We start from the raw sequence: 17,223 nt of genomic DNA, 5'->3' as shown, positions 1-17,223 counted from the left end.
TAAAGGGAGGGGCGTCGGACTGCTATTATCGGTTGTTGGCAGAGAGCATAAAGAATTTCCAAGAGTTAGAACAAGCATTTATAGATCATTTCATACACCAGAAGAAGCGTGTGGTGGACATTGCGGCCTTGTTCAATGTGAGACAGAGGTCAACGGAGTCGGTGAGGGAATATCTATGTCGGTTCAAAGCTGAGACATTAAAGGTCGAGAATCTGGACGAGAGAACTGCGGTCAGGAGTTTCGGCCAGGAACGGTAGTGCATCAGTCAGTTGCGAAGAACGAGATTGCAACCTTGCATGAGCTATATCCGCGGGTAGAGAAATACATCAGGTATTAGGACACTTTACAAAAGGAGTCTAAGAGGTCAGGGAAAGTTGTTTTATCATTGGAGAAAGACAGGGAACACCGAAGGGAAGGGACGTCCGAAAGGGAAAGGGGGTTCCAAAAGGGATTGTGGCAGAGCGGTGGATTTGTTGTTCAAAGGAGCGTTGGAAGAAATGGGAATGGATCCTAAGCAGTTGAGGCCTCCGCAAACTAATTTAAACCGATTCAATGGAAGCATGACAGAGCCTATGGGAGAACTCTTGTTGCCGATAACCACAGGTCCAGTGATACTACTCACACGGTTCATGGTGGTAGATTCTGCATCAAAATATAACGCGATATTGGGGAGGCGGTGGATCCATGAGATGAAGGTTGTCCCATCCACGTACTATCAAGTGATAAGGTTCCCTACTCCGACGGGCACTTATGAAGGCCGCGGCGATCAGGTGACGGCCAAGAACAGTCATAGGGGTACAGTGAAGCGATTGGTCCACGGGACAGAAGAAGAAAATTCCTACCCTAGGAAGAGGAAAGCATAGCAATTACAGTGTGTCCCCGCGGAGAGAAAGTTGGAACCAGCGGAGGGACCGAAGACGCTAGATGAAATCGAAGTGGTGAATATTGGAGACGGGGAGGAAGAAAGGTTCACGTCGGTAGGATCCAGTCTGCCGGAGGACTGGAAGAGTACATTGATACAATTCTTGTCAGAAAATAGAGATGTGTTTGCATGGACCATTGAGGATGTAACAGGATTAGACCCAGAATTCGCATGTCATAGGTTACACATGAGGGAAGATGCCAAGCCAGTAAGGCAAAAGATGCAGAGCATTAGACCAAAGTATGCGGAGGTCATTCGTGAAGAGGTGGGAAGGTTGAAGGGAGCTTGAATAATTCGGGAAACGGAATTCACCGAGTGGTTATCCAATGTGGTCGCTGTACTGAAAAAGAACGACAAAGTACGTATGTGCGTAGATTTCACGGATGTGAATACAGAATATCCAAAGGATAGTTATCCCATGCCGCGAGTAGATGAGTTGGTGGATAGGATGGTAGGGTACAAAATATTCTCTTTCATGGACGCGTCTATGGGGTATAACCAGGTCGCGATGTATGGGCCAGATCAGGAGAAAATATCATTTGTCATAGAAGGCGACACGTACTGCTATACAAGGATGCCATTTGGGCTGAAGAATGCTGGAGCCACTTTCCAAAGATTGGCAAAAAAAAATGTTTGAAAGCAAGATTCGGAAGGGGATTGAGATATACATAGATGACATGGTGGAAAAAAACATGTTCGAGGAGGAGCATTTAGAGGGCTTACGGGAGACATTTGGGATACTGTAAAAGTACAATTTGAAGTTAAACCCAGAGAAGGGCACCTTCGGAGTGACCACGGGAAAGTTCTTGGGCTACATCGTGACTCATCGGGGAATTGAGGCCAATCCGGATGGATGGAGCCTATTAGATATTTCTTGGAGGGAAAGGAGGTTTCGAACAAGAAGGAAAAGAGAAGGTTGGAACATACGTCCCAGCGATATGTGCTGGTAGAAGGGTAATTATACTGAAAGAACTTCAGTGGGCCCTTGTTAAATGTCTAGGGCCGCAGTTGGCATCTGAGGTGTTGGCAGAATTGCATGAAGGAGATTGTGGGAGCCATTCAGTAGGAAGGACTACCGCGCACCGACTTTTGACACAAGGCTACTTTTGGCCCCATATGAAGAGAGACGCGGTGGACTTCACCAAGAAATGTGATAAGTGTCAAAGATTCTCACAGCTGATATTCGCACCCGCAGAACCTCTACATAATGTCTCGAGTCTGTGGCCTTTTGCAATGTGGGCTATGGATATATTGTGGGACCATTGCCCATGGCCAGCGGCAAAAGGAGATATATGCTAGCAGCCATAGACTATTTTACTAAATGGATAGAGGTCGTACCTTTGCATCAAGTCAAGGAAACACAAGTGATTAAATTTCTGTGGGAGAACATCATGTTGGTTTGGGTTGTCGTACACCATCATTGCAGACAATGGGACGTAGTTCATGGGAGCTAAGGTGACGGCGTTTCTACAAGCATACAAGGTGAAACAAGGATTCTCTGCACCCTACAACCCTGAGGGCAACGTCCAGGCGGAATCTTCTAACAAAACGATAATGAACAATCTGAAAAGGAAGTTAGAAGATAAGAAGGGTGCGTGGGCTGACGAGTTGAACCATGTGTTATGCGCTTACCAAACCACACCGCGGACAAGCACCAAGGAGACCCCCTTCGCCTTAGCATACGGCATCGAGGCCATAATTCCTACATAAATGGTGGCGGCCACTATGAGAACTGTATGAACCTAAAATCTCTCACTCTCTCTTCTCTCTTTTCTTTTCCTCTTCTCTCTCAAATGTGGCCTCCTTTTTCTCTCTTCATCTCTTTCTTTTTATACCCCTCCCCCTTCCTTTATGTGTCGTCCATCTGTCTCCTCAGCTGACGGCTCTCCTCTTTGCCGTACCTCGGCCACGTCCGCCTCTTAGGGTTCCACGGCTCGAATCCCCTGCTCCCCAGGGTAGCGTATTAAGCTGCTTCCCTCCCTTGTCCCACTGACTCGGTCGTCACTCCTCTATTGGGTCACACCAATCCAGACCGTACCCATTCTCTTCATCCCACAACCCATCTTACAGTAGTACTTGTGCCACGTCCACTCTCTAGGTTTTCACGGACATGATCCCGTACTTCCCGGCCTTCCTTGTTACATTGCCTTCCCCCCTTTGTCTTTGTCTAAGTCCTGTATTATATAATGGGCCACTACAAATGCCCCTTCTCGACTTCGCGGTCATATAATTGGCCCGAGGTCGAGAACTTCCACCTCTTTATCTTCTCTCTAGCTAATATCTATTCACCTTGGGAAGCATGTGATGTGAAAGGCACTTATCACGCGCGATTTTTTTGGTGGCCCCTTGTTTCCTGCGCTTACACGTGTCATCCTTCGGCTGGAGCCCCAGCCGATGCTTCGATTTCCTCGCCGCTCTGGAATTACCTTTTTACCCCCGCCCCCATACTATTTAAACCACACTCCTTCTTCTTCCCTCACTTTCTTTTTCCTTGCCTCTTATTCTTCTCTCCCTTTGCTCTAACTCCCCATTTTTCTTTTCCTTCGCTCCATCACTGGTGCTCGCGTGTTTAACTGTGGTGCTCTCTCCAGTATTTTTCTTCTCCTCCGGCTATCATTCAAGGCCTCACCAACTCTCTCTTCCCCTTGATTGGTACGTTTTCTTGGCACTCTTTCCTTTAGTTGCACTGTATTTTCCCTTTTTTGTTTTGAAATAATTCGATTTATAGAATATGTTCATCGCCTTTTCGATGTCAGACCGCGAATCTGGCGATTTGTCATCTTCCCGTTCAGCGCGGGTATCCTCTCCCCCTCCTCCTGCTTCCACTGCGATACCCTCCACCTCCGGCTGCCTCACTACTTTATTGCCGCCCCCCTAGATCTCATAGACCTAATTTAGACGCCCTTAGAGCTGCCTACGGTGTTCCAGCTGACGTTCTACTGGAACACGTGTCCTCCGTCACTCACTATCCTCATTTGGTTCCTCGCCGATTGTGCTCTCTTGTCATCACTGTAGGCCAAATAGTTGCCGGTCTACGGCTTCCCCTCACTCTTCTGGATGTCGAAGTTTGCAACCACTTTAACATTCCCCCTTGCCAAGGCATAGGTAATTTCTGGCGGATAATGTATGCCTCGAATTCTTACAATAGGACCCAAGAACCAAAGATCACCAGCCGCGACATCTACTCTCACTACTACCTCAAAAAGAGCACCAAGGACGTCAGCATAGGATACCAATCCTTCTGTGTTCGTCCTAAGAAACAATCTTTTCTCTTTCGGCTTACCACTTCAGATAAAGTTTGGTACCACTATCTGCTCTATGTTTCAGGAAACTTCCTGTCCGCGGACATTCCCTCCACCCTGACTCTTCATCATCTCGCCTTCCGACTTTGCGGTGAGTATCATAGTTCTTTTCCCGTTACTTGAAGTGTTTTCTTTTTAACCTATTAACTCATAATTGTCTTTATTTACAGGTTGGCGACCGGATTCCAAATACAATATTTACGACATCATCTCCTGTCCCATCTTTGCCAAGCTCCGCGACCTTGGTTCTGCCCAGGTTGACTTTTTAGGCATTCATCCCACCACCACTACTCCCTTAGTACCCATTCCCGCTCTCAACACCTTCCGCGGACTAACAAGTCCTTTTTTCCGTCCTCCCCCTCTGAAAGAGCGAAAGCCCCGTGCGTCTCCTCCTGCAAAGAAGAGGTCTCGCCCCCATAGTTCTCACCACCCCTCTCCTCAAACTTCCTCACACTCTTCTGCCTCTAGAGACCCTCAAGATCTCCATCCTTCCTCCACTCCCAACGATGTCCCATCCTACCGCTCTATCTCCCACTGGGACGATCAGTTCACCGCACTCCCCTCTCCTTCAGAAGGCATGGACGTTCGCAAGCAGAAGTTATTTGACAGTGACTCTGATGATGATGTGATGGAAGTACCCCCCTCTGACATGCATGCACCTGCTGATCAACCGCCAGCCAAGAGGCAGCAGACGTCCACCTCTGAGTGGCCTGTCTCTACAACTTACCAGGCCTTCGTGCCTGAAGGTCAAGCCCCTACTTCTGCACCCTCTCATCCAGCTGCCTCTTCTCCCTGTACTCGCCAGCTTAGCAAGGAACCCGCTCAGCCTCCCGCCCTGACATCCACTCTTGCACCTATTGAGGACTTCTGTCCCGTTTTCAATGTGCGCAATTGGAAAGTGAATACGGCGGACTCCTCTTTGGACAATGCTGCTATGGCCTCCTCCTTGTTCTACAATGCTCATCTTCCTAAGGACATTGCCTATGCTGATGGGGGTACATTTGACAAACATCACACTTCGCTATACACAAACTGGGAAAGGGAATAATTTCTCTCTCTCTCTCTCTCTCTCTCTCTCTCTCTCTCTCTCTCTCTCTCTTTTTATTTTTTTATTTTATCCCTCTCCTTTTTTCTCTTTTTATTTTTTGAGCGGACATCTCCTTTTTGATCGGGTGAGCTTCGGACATCTCCGCCATGATCAAGGTGACCGCCAAGAACAAGGTGACGCCAGAGCAGGAGCTCAGCGGCCCCGGCTTACAGCGGCCTACGGACTTCGATCGGATCGGCGCCGCTGCCAATTTGGCCAAAGTCCAGGCTCAGGATGAACTTAAGTTGGCAGAATCCTCCTATCAACTGTACATGGACTCCGTCAATGATCGCTTGCGCTGTCAAAGAGAAGAGCTTTTCCAACATCACCAGCTCAACTTGAACGCACTTACCCAACAACATGAGAAAACCGTGGACGCCCTCAATCAAGCCCACAAGGATGACACCGCCAAGATGATGGAGCAGCACCAATCAGACATGATGACTCTTCGTGATCGTTTCAAGGCCCTGGCAGAAAAAAGGGTGGCCCGAAAAGTCCAGGAGGAACTCGCCCGGCTCACCCCGGAAGGTCGCCTTCTCCCAGAGAGACCTGCCATTATGGTGACTAAACCCACTGAGATCGCCAGTGATCCCATCGAAACCGTGGACCCTTCTGACATACCAGAGAACCTTGTGATGGGCGACGACCCTTTCTGCCCTTGATCATTCGAGTCCCGGCCGTCGCCCGGTTGAAGTTACCGCTAACGAAATGATAGCTGATTCATCCACCCAGGGAATTCCCTAGTTTTCTCTTTGTATCAAATACTTGTCATTAACTTGCGACCTAGGTTCTCACCCTGTTCGCGTATTTTATTGTGTGGTTACATTTTATATGTCTGTCGTTCGCCATACTTTTCCTACTTCCATTATTTCCTTTAGTATGATATTTGATTTAGTATGCTATGTTGTTCCCTCTTTATCTTTTGGTTCTATCTATCTGCTTGTACGACACCTCTCTCCTTATGCTATGTTATTCCCTCTTTAGTATGTTATGTATCCCTTGCATTTCGGGTCCGTGGAGGGCTCATCCCGCTCCATGGACTCGACTAGGCCTTGGGGCCACTCACTTTGCCCCACCTATCTCTTGCATCTCTGATCTGCGGAGGGCTCATCCAACTCCGCGAGCTTGATCAGGCTCTCAAGGCTGTTGGGGCCACTCTCTTTGCCCCATGTATCTCTTGCATCTCGGATCCGTGGAGGGCTCATCCCACTCCACGGGATCGATCAGACTTTGGGGCCACTCTCTTTGCCCTACCTTTCTCTTGCATATCTGATCCGCAGAGGGCTCATCCCACTTCACGGGCTCAATCAGGCTCTCGACCCTGTTAGGGCCACTCTCCTTGTCCCATGTATCTCTTGCATCTCAGATCCGTGGAGGGCTCATCCCACTCCACAGGCTCAACCAGGCTTTGCGGCCACTCTTTTTGCCCATCGTTCTCTTGCATATCTGATCCGTGAAGGGCTCATCCCACTCTGCAGGCTCGATCACGCTCTCGAGCCTATAAGGGCCACTCTCCTTGCCCCATGTATCTCTCGCATCTCGGATCCGTGAAGAGCTCATCCCACTCCGCAGGCTCGACCAGGCTTTGGGGCCACTCTCTTTGCCCCACCTTTCTCTTGCATCTCTGATTCACGTATGGCTTATCCCACTCCGTGGGCTCGATCAGGCTCCCAAGCCTGTTAGGGCCACTCTCCTTGCCCCATGTATCTCTCGCATCTCGGATCCATGGAGGGCTCATCCCACTCCGTGGGCTCGACCAGGCTTTGGGGCCACTCTCTTTGCCCCACCTTTCTCTTGCATCTCTGATCCACGTATGGCTCATCCCACTCCATGGGCTCGATCAAGCTCCCAAGCCTGTTAGGGCCACTCTCCTTGCCCCATCTGTCTCTCGCATCTCGAATCCATGGAGGGCTCATCCCACTCCGCAGGCTCGACCAGGCTTTGGGGCTACTCTCTTTGCCCCACCTTTCTCTTGCATCTCTGTTCTACGGAGGGCTCATCCTACTCCACGGGCTCGATCAGGCTCTCGAGCCTGTTAGGGCCACTCTCCTTGCCCCATGTATCTCTTGCATCTTAGATCCGTGGAGGGCTCATCCCACTCAACAGGCTCGACCAGGCTTTGCGGCCACTCTATTTGCCCTACCTTTCTCTTGCATCTCTGATCCGCGGAGGGCTCATCCCACTCAGTGGGCTCGATTAGGCTCTCGAGCCTGTTAGGGCCACTCTCCTTGCCCCATGTATCTCTCGCCTCTCTGATTCACAATTTATATATATTCTTCTTTAAACACTACAAATAAGAAACATATTTCCATTCACAAAAGTGCTGCGATTTTATACATTTACATACAGCTCTATTCCTCTGCTCTAAACTTCTTTACATTGCACGGGACTCCATTACATTCAGTTGTAGAACTTTTTCAACATTCTTATGTTCTAAGGCTTGTCTATCGGTTTACCCTTCATGGTCTGCAACCTATAGGTACCAGAATCTCCCACTTCCACCACGGTGTACGTCCCTTCCTAGTTAGGACCCAACTTCCCATCCCTCTCTTCTTTTGTACTCGGAGTTACTCGGCATAGCACCAATTCTCCTATCTTGAAACGTCGTGGTCGGACCCTTTTGTTGTATTGCTTCTGCAGCCTTCTGTGATACTCCTCCAATCGAATGCGAGCTGAGTCTCTTTTCTCTTCTGCCAGATTCAAGTCACCTGCCAATATTCGCCAATTCGACCCCTCCTCCACAGCCTTGATTCTCATAGTGGCCGCCACCATTTATGAAGGAATTATGACCTCGACACTATATGCTAAGGCGAAGGGGGTCTCTTTGGTGCTTGTCCGCTGTGTGGTTCGGTAAGCCCAGAGAACATGGTTCAACTCGTCAGCCCACGCACCCTTCTTATCTTGTAACTTCTTTTTCAGATTGTTCATTATCATTTTGTTAGAAGATTCTGCCTGACCATTGCTCTCGAGGTTGTAGGGGGCAGAGAATCCTTGTTTCACCTTGTATGCTTGTAGAAACGCCGTCACCTTAGCTCCCGTGAACTGCGTCCCATTATCTGGAATGATGGCATACGGCAACCCAAACCGACATATGATATTCTCCCGCAGAAATTTAATCACTTGTGTTTCCTTGACTTGCTGCAAAGGTACGACCTCTATCCATTTATTAAAATAGTTCGTGGCTGCTAGCATATATCTCCTTTTGCCACTGGTCATGGGCAATGGTCCCACAATATCCATAGCCTACATTGCAAAAGGCCACGGACTTGAGACATTATGCAGAGGTTCTACGGGTGTGAATATCAGTTGTGAGAATCTTTGACACTTGTCACATTTCTTGGCGAAGTCCACCGCGTCCCTCTTTATATGGGGCCAAAATTAGCCTTATGTTAAAAGTCAGTGCGCAGTAGTCCTTCCTGCCGAATGGCTCCCACAATCCCCTTCATGCAATTCTGCCAACACCTCAGATGCCAACCGTAGCCCTAGACATTTTAACAAAGGCCCACTGAAGTTCTTTTGGTATAATTCCCCTTCCACCAGCACATATCGCTGGGACATCTATTCCAACCTTCTTTTTTCCTTCTTGTCCGGAACCTCCTTTCCCTCCAAGAAATATCTAATGGGCTCCATCCATCCCCCTTCTTCTTCCATGACCTGACACACCTCTATCACCTCTTCCACGCTCGGCTTATCCAATCTCCCTACCCGTATCGTCCTTTCCTCTGACCCGGGCATGGCTGCCACCACATACACCAGTGCGTCTGCATGTCTATTCTCATCACGACCCAAATGTACAAATTGGAGCTTCACAAATTTGCTGGATCTCTCACACACCACCTTCAAATACTTTGCCATTCACGGGCATCGAGTAGTGAACCCTCCATTAGCTTGACACACCACGAGATTCGAGTCTGAATACATGGTCAGTTCCTTTAGCCCCAGATCCTCGGCCATTCTCAGTCCTGCTATCACTGCCTCATACTCCGCTTCATTACTGGATGTTGCAAAGCCTAACTTCATGGTATGTTCTATTCTGTTGTTATCAGGTGTAACCAACATAACCCCTATGCCACTGGATACGTCAGTGGCAGACCCGTCTGCGAATACCCTCCATCCATTCCTTTTGTCCCAAGGGTCCAATAAGTCGGGCTCCCCCTCCCTCTCTAGTTCCATAACCATCTCTTCTCCCCAAGTGGGATCCTCGGCGGGGAACTCGGCCAAAAACTCTGCCAGCACCTGCGCCTTCTCTGCGGTCCTTACCTGGTATTGTATCTCATACGCGCTAAGCATCACTGCCTATTTCATCATTCTTCCTGATTTTTCAGTCCTTAATGCCTATTTGAGAGGTAGGTTCGTCACCACCACCACGGAGTGCGACTCGAAGTAGGGCTTTAGCTTGAGAGCCGAGAAGATTAATGCTAGGGCATACCTCTCGATTCTACTATACCGCGTCTCTGCGTCCAGTAGTGTTTTGCTTTGAAAATACATCGGTTTCTCCACCCTCTCTACTTGATGCATCAAAGACCGAACTTCTTGCGCATACTTTCGGTGGCCCCAAATACAAGTACAACTTCTCCCCTCCTCGAAAGCCGAGAGACAATAAAGGCGCCTTGCCCAAATACCCCTTCAACTCTTGAAATGGCTCCTCACATGCTGCGGTCCACGAGAAATCTATGGTACTTCTCAATAATCAATACAGTGGTCTGTATTTATTGGATGACTTGGAAATGAATTTGTTCAATGCCGCCACCCTTCCAGCTAACTGATGCACCTCCTTGATGTTCTGCGGTGAAGGCATTTCTATCAAGGCTCTTATCTGCTCCGGATTGGCCTCAATTCCCCGATGAGTCACGATGTAGCCCAAGAACTTTCCCGTGGTCACTCTGAAGGTGCACTTCTCTGGGTTTAACTTCAAATTGTACTTTTGCAGTATCCCAAATGTCTCCCGTAAGCCCTCTAAATGCTCCTCCTCGGACATGCTTTTTTCCACCATGTCATCTATGTATATCTCAATCTCCTTTCGAATCTTGCTTTCAAACATTTTCTCCCCTAATCTTTGGAAAGTGGCTCCAGCATTCTTCAGCCCAAATGGCATCCTTATATAGCAATACGTGCCGCCTTCTACCACAAATGCTATTTTCTCTTAATCCGGCCAATACATCGCGACCTGGTTATACCCCATAAACGCGCCGAGAATATTTTGTACCCTGCCATCCTATCCACCAACTCATCTACTCACGGCATAGGATAAATGTCCTTTGGACACTCTGTATTCACATCCATGAAATCTACGCACATACGTACTTTGTCGTTCTTTTTCGGTACAGCGACCACATTGGATAACCACTTGGTGAATTCAGTTTCTTGAATTATTCCAGCTCCCTTCAACCGCGCCACCTCTTCACGAATGACCTCCGCGTACTTTGGTCTAACGCTCTGCATCTTTTGCCTTACTAGCTTGGCATCTTCCCTCATGTGTAACCTATGACATGTGAATTCTGGGTCTAATCCCTTTACATCCTCAATGGTCCACGCAAACACATCTCTATTTTCTGACAAGAATTGTATCAATGTACTCTTCCAGTCCTCCGGCAAACTGGATCCTACCAACGTGAACCTTTCTTCCTCCCCGTCTTCAATATTCACCACTTCGATTTCATCTAGCGTCTTCGGCCCCTCCACTGGTTCCAACTTTCTCTCCGCGGGGACACACTGTAATTGATATGCCTGCCTCTTCCTAGGGTGGGAACTTTCTTCTTCTATCCCGTGGACCAATCGTTTCACTATACCCCTATGACTGTTCTTGGTCGTCACCTGATCGTCGCAGACTTCATATGTGCTTGTCGGAGTAGGGAACCTTATCACTTGATAGTACGTGGATGGGACGGCCTTCATCTCATGGATCCACCGCCTCCCCAAGATCGCGTTGTATTGTGATGCAGAATCTACCACCATGAACCATGCAAATACAGTCACCGGACCTGTGGTTACCGGCAACAAGAGTTCTCCCATAGGCTCTATCATGCTTCCATTGAATCGGTATAAATTAGTTTGCAGAGGCCTCAACTGCTTAGGATCCATTCCCATTTCTTCCAACGCTCCTTTGAACAACAAATACACCGCGTTGCCACAATTGATCAACACTCTCTTCACCAGGTAATTGCCCATCGCCACTGTGATAACCAATGCATCCTCATGGGGAGAGTCTACTGCCCGCAAATCCGCCTTGTTCAAGATGATCCTGTCCATGTCCTCTGCTGACCCTATCCTTGGTCTTGATATATCAGTCCCCTTATGGATCTGCTGGATGCTCGCAATCCTCCTCACCCGATCTCTATGGGCATTATGACTTAGCACCTCCCCACTGAAAAATCACATGAATAGTTCCCAATATCTGATCCTGTCACGACAAACGTTTCTTTATTCTGTGCACCCCTCACAAACTCTCTCATCTTACCATTTTCCACCAATCTCTGAACCATCCACTTTAGCACGTAACAATCATCCGTCTCATGGTTTCGCATTTGGTGGTATGCGCAGAAAGTTTTATCCGGTAGCTCTATTGGTGTGTTCTGCGGCCCTTCGTACCCCTACAGGTTTTTAACCAACGGCAATATTTCTCTCAACGGTCTATTCAACGGTATCACCTCTATCTCCCGGTATGGCTTCCTTTCTCTATTCTCCCTTCGAACCACTTCTCGGACATTTTCCGCCCTCGGGGGGTGGCCGCGGTACCCCCCACTTTTCCTTTCGGACGTCCCTTCCCTTCGGTGTTCCCTGTCTTTCTCCAATCATAAAATAGCTTTCCCTGACCTCTTAGACTCCTTTTGTAAAGTGTCCTCATACCTGATGTATTTCTCTACCCGCAGATATAGCTCATGCAAGGCTGCAGTCTCATTCTTCGCAACTGACTGATGCACTCCCGTTCCTGGCCAAAACTCCTGACCGCGGTTCTCTCGTCTAGATTCTCAACCTTCAATGTCTCAGCTTTGAACCGACATAGATATTCCCTCACCGACTCCGTTGACCTCTGTCTCACATTGAACAAGGCCGCAATGTCCACCACACGCTTCTTCTGGTGTATGAAATGATCTACAAATGCTTGTTCCAACTCTTGGAAATTATTTATGCTCCCTGCCGACAATTGATAATACCAGTCCGACGCCCCTCCCTTTAAACTGGCCGGGAACATCATGCATCTCAGCCCATCATATCGTGATTCTTGCCACAGTGGCATCTGCTGCCGAAAATGATGGATGTGATCTGCTGGGTCCCCTTTACCGTCGTACCTCTCAAATCTAGGCTGATTAAAACACTTTGGGACCTCCGACGCCCAGATGACGTCTACTAACGGATTGCAGTTTAGCCCAGCCACCACCTGACTAGCTGCTCCTCCCCGACTTTTTGCTTTCTGCTGGTTCGCTTCCCTATCCTTGTCTATCATCTCTTGCACCTGCTTTCGATTGTCAAGCTGGTCACCGGGTTTTCAACGAGGTTCGGCTCATCCTCCTCCTCTTTATAGCTATCGCTTGCCTCTCCACCTGCGCCTTCCTCTTCTCATTCTCTCTCTCTTCTCAACCCTTCATTCTCCTCTCTTAACCTCCCGATCTCTTCTCTCATGAGTCACGTCTCTTCCGCTTCTGGCTCCTCTCTCATGTCTCCTTCTTCATCAATCATCGCCTCTGGTGTCGGTTCCTGCACCGCCACTCTCTTCGGTCTTCCTACCCGTTTCTTAGGTGCCATTTCTACTTTGCTTTTGTTCTTCAGTCCCCACAGACGGCGCCAAATGTATGAACCTAAAATCTTTCACTCTCTTTTCTTTTCCTCTTCTCTCTCAAATGCGGCCTCCTTTTTCTCTCTTCATCTCCTTCTTTTTATACCCCTCCCCCTCCCTTTATGTGTTGTCCATCTGTCTCCTCATCTGACGGCTCTCCTCTTTGCCGTACCATGGCCACGTCCGCCTCTTAAGGGTTTTGTGGCTCGAATCCCCTGCTCCCCAGGGTAGCGTATTAAGCTGCTTCCCTCCCTTGTCTCGCTGACTCGGTCGTCACTCCTCTATTGGGTCACACCAATCCAGACCGTACCCATTCCCTTCATCCCACAGCCCATCTTACAGTAGTACTTGTGCCACGTCCACTCTCTAGGGTTTCATGGACATGATCCCGTACTTCCCGGCCTTCCTTGTTACATTGCCTTCCCCCTTTGTCTTTGTCTAAGTCCCGTATTATATAATGGGCCACTACAGGTGAGTTTGACCATAGTGTATACCTCAATATTTAAGTAGTCGCCAATGGCACTCAAGATGAATTCTATCTCCTCTTCTTGTGGTTTTGGTAGATCAGTTATGATAGAGCTAGTATGATTGTTCCGACCAATGTTTTCCCACCCCATGGTAGGATAAACACCACATGAGCGTCTTTGGTTTTTGGAATAATTAAACCCATATCCTTTGGAGTAAAGTAATCTGGAAGGACCACATGAGCGCCACTGTTGGGACTAATAATGTTTGTAGCACCATTATTTTCCATCTTTCTTAAAATATCAGAAAAAGGGCCAGCAGCATTTACGATAACCTTTGCATATACATCGAACTCTTCATCTGCAGCACATTTTTAAGTTAGATATATCGGAGTATATGTACATACAGAACGATCAACGAAACATCTACATATACAACAGAAAGACTAGAAGTTTGATGATAACCGACATTTGCTCAAAGTGTCCAAGCAATAACCGCATTTCGGAACCCCTGGTAAAGATGAGTACATGGAAATAACAGTTTTTAAGTAAAAGCATATTTCAATATAATTACCATATGCACTTACTAATCTGCAAAAACCATGCAGTGGGAAATAACACTAACCTCATAAATGAGACAATTGACCAACTCGTTTGTAAGATGATGTGGATGGCATAGTAAAATATTCTAGAGAAAGTAGAAAATTTAATGTGTTTCTTTTGTTTAGTAAAACAACTCTTTATTACCTTATTGATCATCTATGCATAATATTAGTCTCACAGTTACGAAATTTTAGTATAAAACACTTCCGCTTGGTTGTTTAACTACATTAAAAATATCAAAACCATCACACTCACTCGACTTTACTCAAGGATACAATCATTTATATGAATGGGACTTTTTCGAGGATGAACCAAGTAGCACGTAGAATCTACTACATAGAAAAAATTGCCTTACATTTGATGAATGCTCAAAATGAGTACTACTAATGTGTCCAAAAACTAAGTTAAGTTTCATCTAAGGTGACAAAAGGTTTTACTACATACCTGTTAAATGGTCTCGTATATGAGCTCCGATTACACGTCCTGAGATCTTATCTTTATGAAGAGAAACCACCTCAACATGGTTAAGCACTGAAGCACCAGCTAAAGCCGCAGTACAAGCTATTGCAACATTGAGACATGAATCATCCATCTGTCCATCAAAATAAACAACTGCACCTCTCAACTTTAGCACCTAATTAGCTGAAAGAATCAAAAAGGTAAATAAGCTACTAGAATTCTTGAATTGGGCAAATAAACCCAAATTCAAAGATAAAGGTAGAGTATATCAAATATAAACTTAACTGCCATTAGTATTTTGATCACATAGTAAAAGATGTGAAGAGAACACGAAACCGATTAAAGACAACAACATTTTAAAAACCTTAGCTTTCAAAATTCATAGAGAAATCTTAGCACTGGAGTGAAATCTCAACAAACAATCCAAACCGAATTCAATTAAATATAACCATAACCAATTAATCAAAAACAAAACTATTAATTAAAACCAAAACTTTTAGAAATTCTAAATCTAAAATATTCTAGATTTAAGGGTAGGGAACTCCATTTCAATTCCAACATTGAAACAAAAATAGCGAGTCAGAGAGATGTCCACGATGATCTCCTATGTTTAGTTTGGTTTCTAAAATATGTAATGCTTATTAGAGCTCTACAGTCCAAGAAAACTAAGCAGAAGGTTAAAAGAGTAAATATCCCGAATAAAAATAATTCAATAGACGAATTTTACCTCAAATTGCATGATTTCACAAACAAGGCTAATATCTGCAATAGATGGTCGAAAGCTACCCAGTAAGAAATTCCCCTCCCCTTTGAGCCAAATGGATTCAAGTTTTAACAGGGATGAGGTAAAGAGCTTTTCAGCTTCAGCAACTTCTATTAGATTTTGAGGGAGACCAAGAACAGGTGCTAGCACAGTATGGATCACGTAAGTAGTCTGTTGAGAAATAAACTTGACATTAAATATTCATGAGACGGAAAGAGAATTATTACTAAGTGCTCTTAATAATAAATAGATAAAACCTTCACTGTTAGTGACTACTGCCTACTAGGGCTTCCATGGTTACATTTACAAAGAATGTTTGGAGCACATTTGTAAAAAAAAGTCTTCAAAATTATAAGGATTCAGCTTCTGGACCACCAATACTTGCACGAGTATGGACACTTTACAAGTGCATATAAATGTTATAAATAATTGGTGACCTCACTTTTTGAGTAGGCACAAATACCAAACTTACTGCATGCCAAAGCTGACTTGCTTGACAACCAAAAATCATGCCAAGAGACACATTGTTAAGGACAGCATGATGCTTGTCAGACTATATAAAAGAGCACAGAAGAGTGTGCCATTCAAGACTTCAAGAGATTATAAGCAAAAGTCGATTCATCACAATGGTATGTTTATATAACGTACACTAGTAAAAACTGAAATATACATACAAAAGTTGGAATTTACACCACCTGCACCACGGCGTAGATTGGAATGATGCCAATCCAAGACTGAGTTAATTTTGGCTCTTTTGCAAAGATCAGTAGGATACCGTACAAAAGAATACAGAAAAAGACTTTCATAAAGACGAGATAGCAGATAGCATGTGATAAGAGCAAAGAGATAAAGTTACATGAATAGATAAGTAATAACATATACCAAGTATGCATGAAGAGAGAGATATTAATTGCAGTATCGACCTATCGACTATTGTCTATGTGACAAGAACATTATCAAATAGATAGATAGGTTGCTATATTTTACTAAAAAGAGGAGAGACAAGATACAATATTTAATTTCTTTATTAAATTTATTATCAATCCTGAAAATTAGTAAGATACACCAATGGAGATACTTTATGGATGAGTTCTGGGACTACGTGGAGGACCTGGAGATTAGGAAATGATTCTCTATTTCGTCTGCCTCAAACGTTTTTGAGGTCATTAAACAATCGACCCTCTCTGTTCATTTTGATGGCTGAGCTCGTACAGAGATGATCTCACGATCGAGTTAATTATAGAGGATCCATTGAAGGTTTCAGACTTGAGAGGGATGACGTTCTTGTATATCATCTTCAAATCACACATGATAATGTAGTATTTGTATGGAATCGTGAGGAGTAGGTTAGACTGCTTAAAGAGCATTTTGGGTTGCTTTATTCGATTGTTAATCACCTAAATCAAATTCCACCACTAAAATACAAAAATTAAACCTAATCCACTCACGATGCTAGTGAGATTTATACCATATCACAAACACACCCTAAACCACTCAAAGCTAATTCTAACATAAAAAACAAAAATTGCATTGCAATGTTTTGATTTAAACCAAGTTAACTTTAGCTAATGAGAAAGATCTCATCAAAAAGCAATTAAACTTACCAATCGTCTTGCGACACTGGGGAACGCGACTGCATAAAGGTAGCTTAGAATTGCATGACTGTAAAATAGCCACAATCGATATTGTCAACACAGAATCGACGTAACAAGTAGCAAAAACAAATGCGACCACAACTTGCAACAAGCATATTTTAATAGTACTGAAGGGTGAGCGAGAATAGCTAGAAGGAGAGAATAACGAGGTGAGAGAGGAGAGAAAGAGACGTGATTTCTAGTTGCTTTGAGAG

The 17,223-nt window shown here is 45.7% G+C and overlaps 3 protein-coding genes across 3 annotated transcripts; 1 reads left to right on the top strand and 2 right to left on the bottom strand.

Moving 5' to 3' along the window:
- Positions 1–497: 497 nt before the first annotated feature.
- On the top strand, positions 498–863 carry LOC147510446 (uncharacterized). Its single transcript, XM_086598135.1, has one exon. It carries the CDS (start codon positions 498–500, stop codon positions 861–863), a length of 366 nt encoding a protein of 121 aa, XP_086454261.1.
- A 9,683-nt stretch (positions 864–10,546) lies between these two features.
- On the bottom strand, positions 10,547–11,560 carry LOC147510445 (uncharacterized). Its single transcript, XM_086598134.1, has one exon. The coding sequence runs from the start codon at positions 11,558–11,560 to the stop codon at positions 10,547–10,549; it is 1,014 nt and encodes a 337-aa protein (XP_086454260.1).
- Positions 11,561–14,472: 2,912 nt separating this feature from the next.
- Positions 14,473–17,013, bottom strand: LOC147510444 (uncharacterized). The gene is made up of 5 exons (XM_086598133.1): positions 16,979–17,013; positions 16,023–16,173; positions 15,847–15,927; positions 15,339–15,545; positions 14,473–14,744 (listed from the first exon to the last, which is right to left on the bottom strand). Exons 1-5 carry the CDS (start codon positions 17,011–17,013, stop codon positions 14,589–14,591), a joined length of 630 nt encoding a protein of 209 aa, XP_086454259.1. The 3' UTR covers positions 14,473–14,588.
- Positions 17,014–17,223: the final 210 nt, after the last annotated feature.

Source organism: Coptis chinensis, chromosome 3 (genome assembly GCF_015680905.1).
Source record: "Coptis chinensis isolate HL-2020 chromosome 3, ASM1568090v1, whole genome shotgun sequence".
Classification (NCBI taxonomy): Eukaryota; Viridiplantae; Streptophyta; class Magnoliopsida; order Ranunculales; family Ranunculaceae; genus Coptis; species Coptis chinensis.
This window is presented reverse-complemented; position numbering and strand designations above follow the sequence as displayed.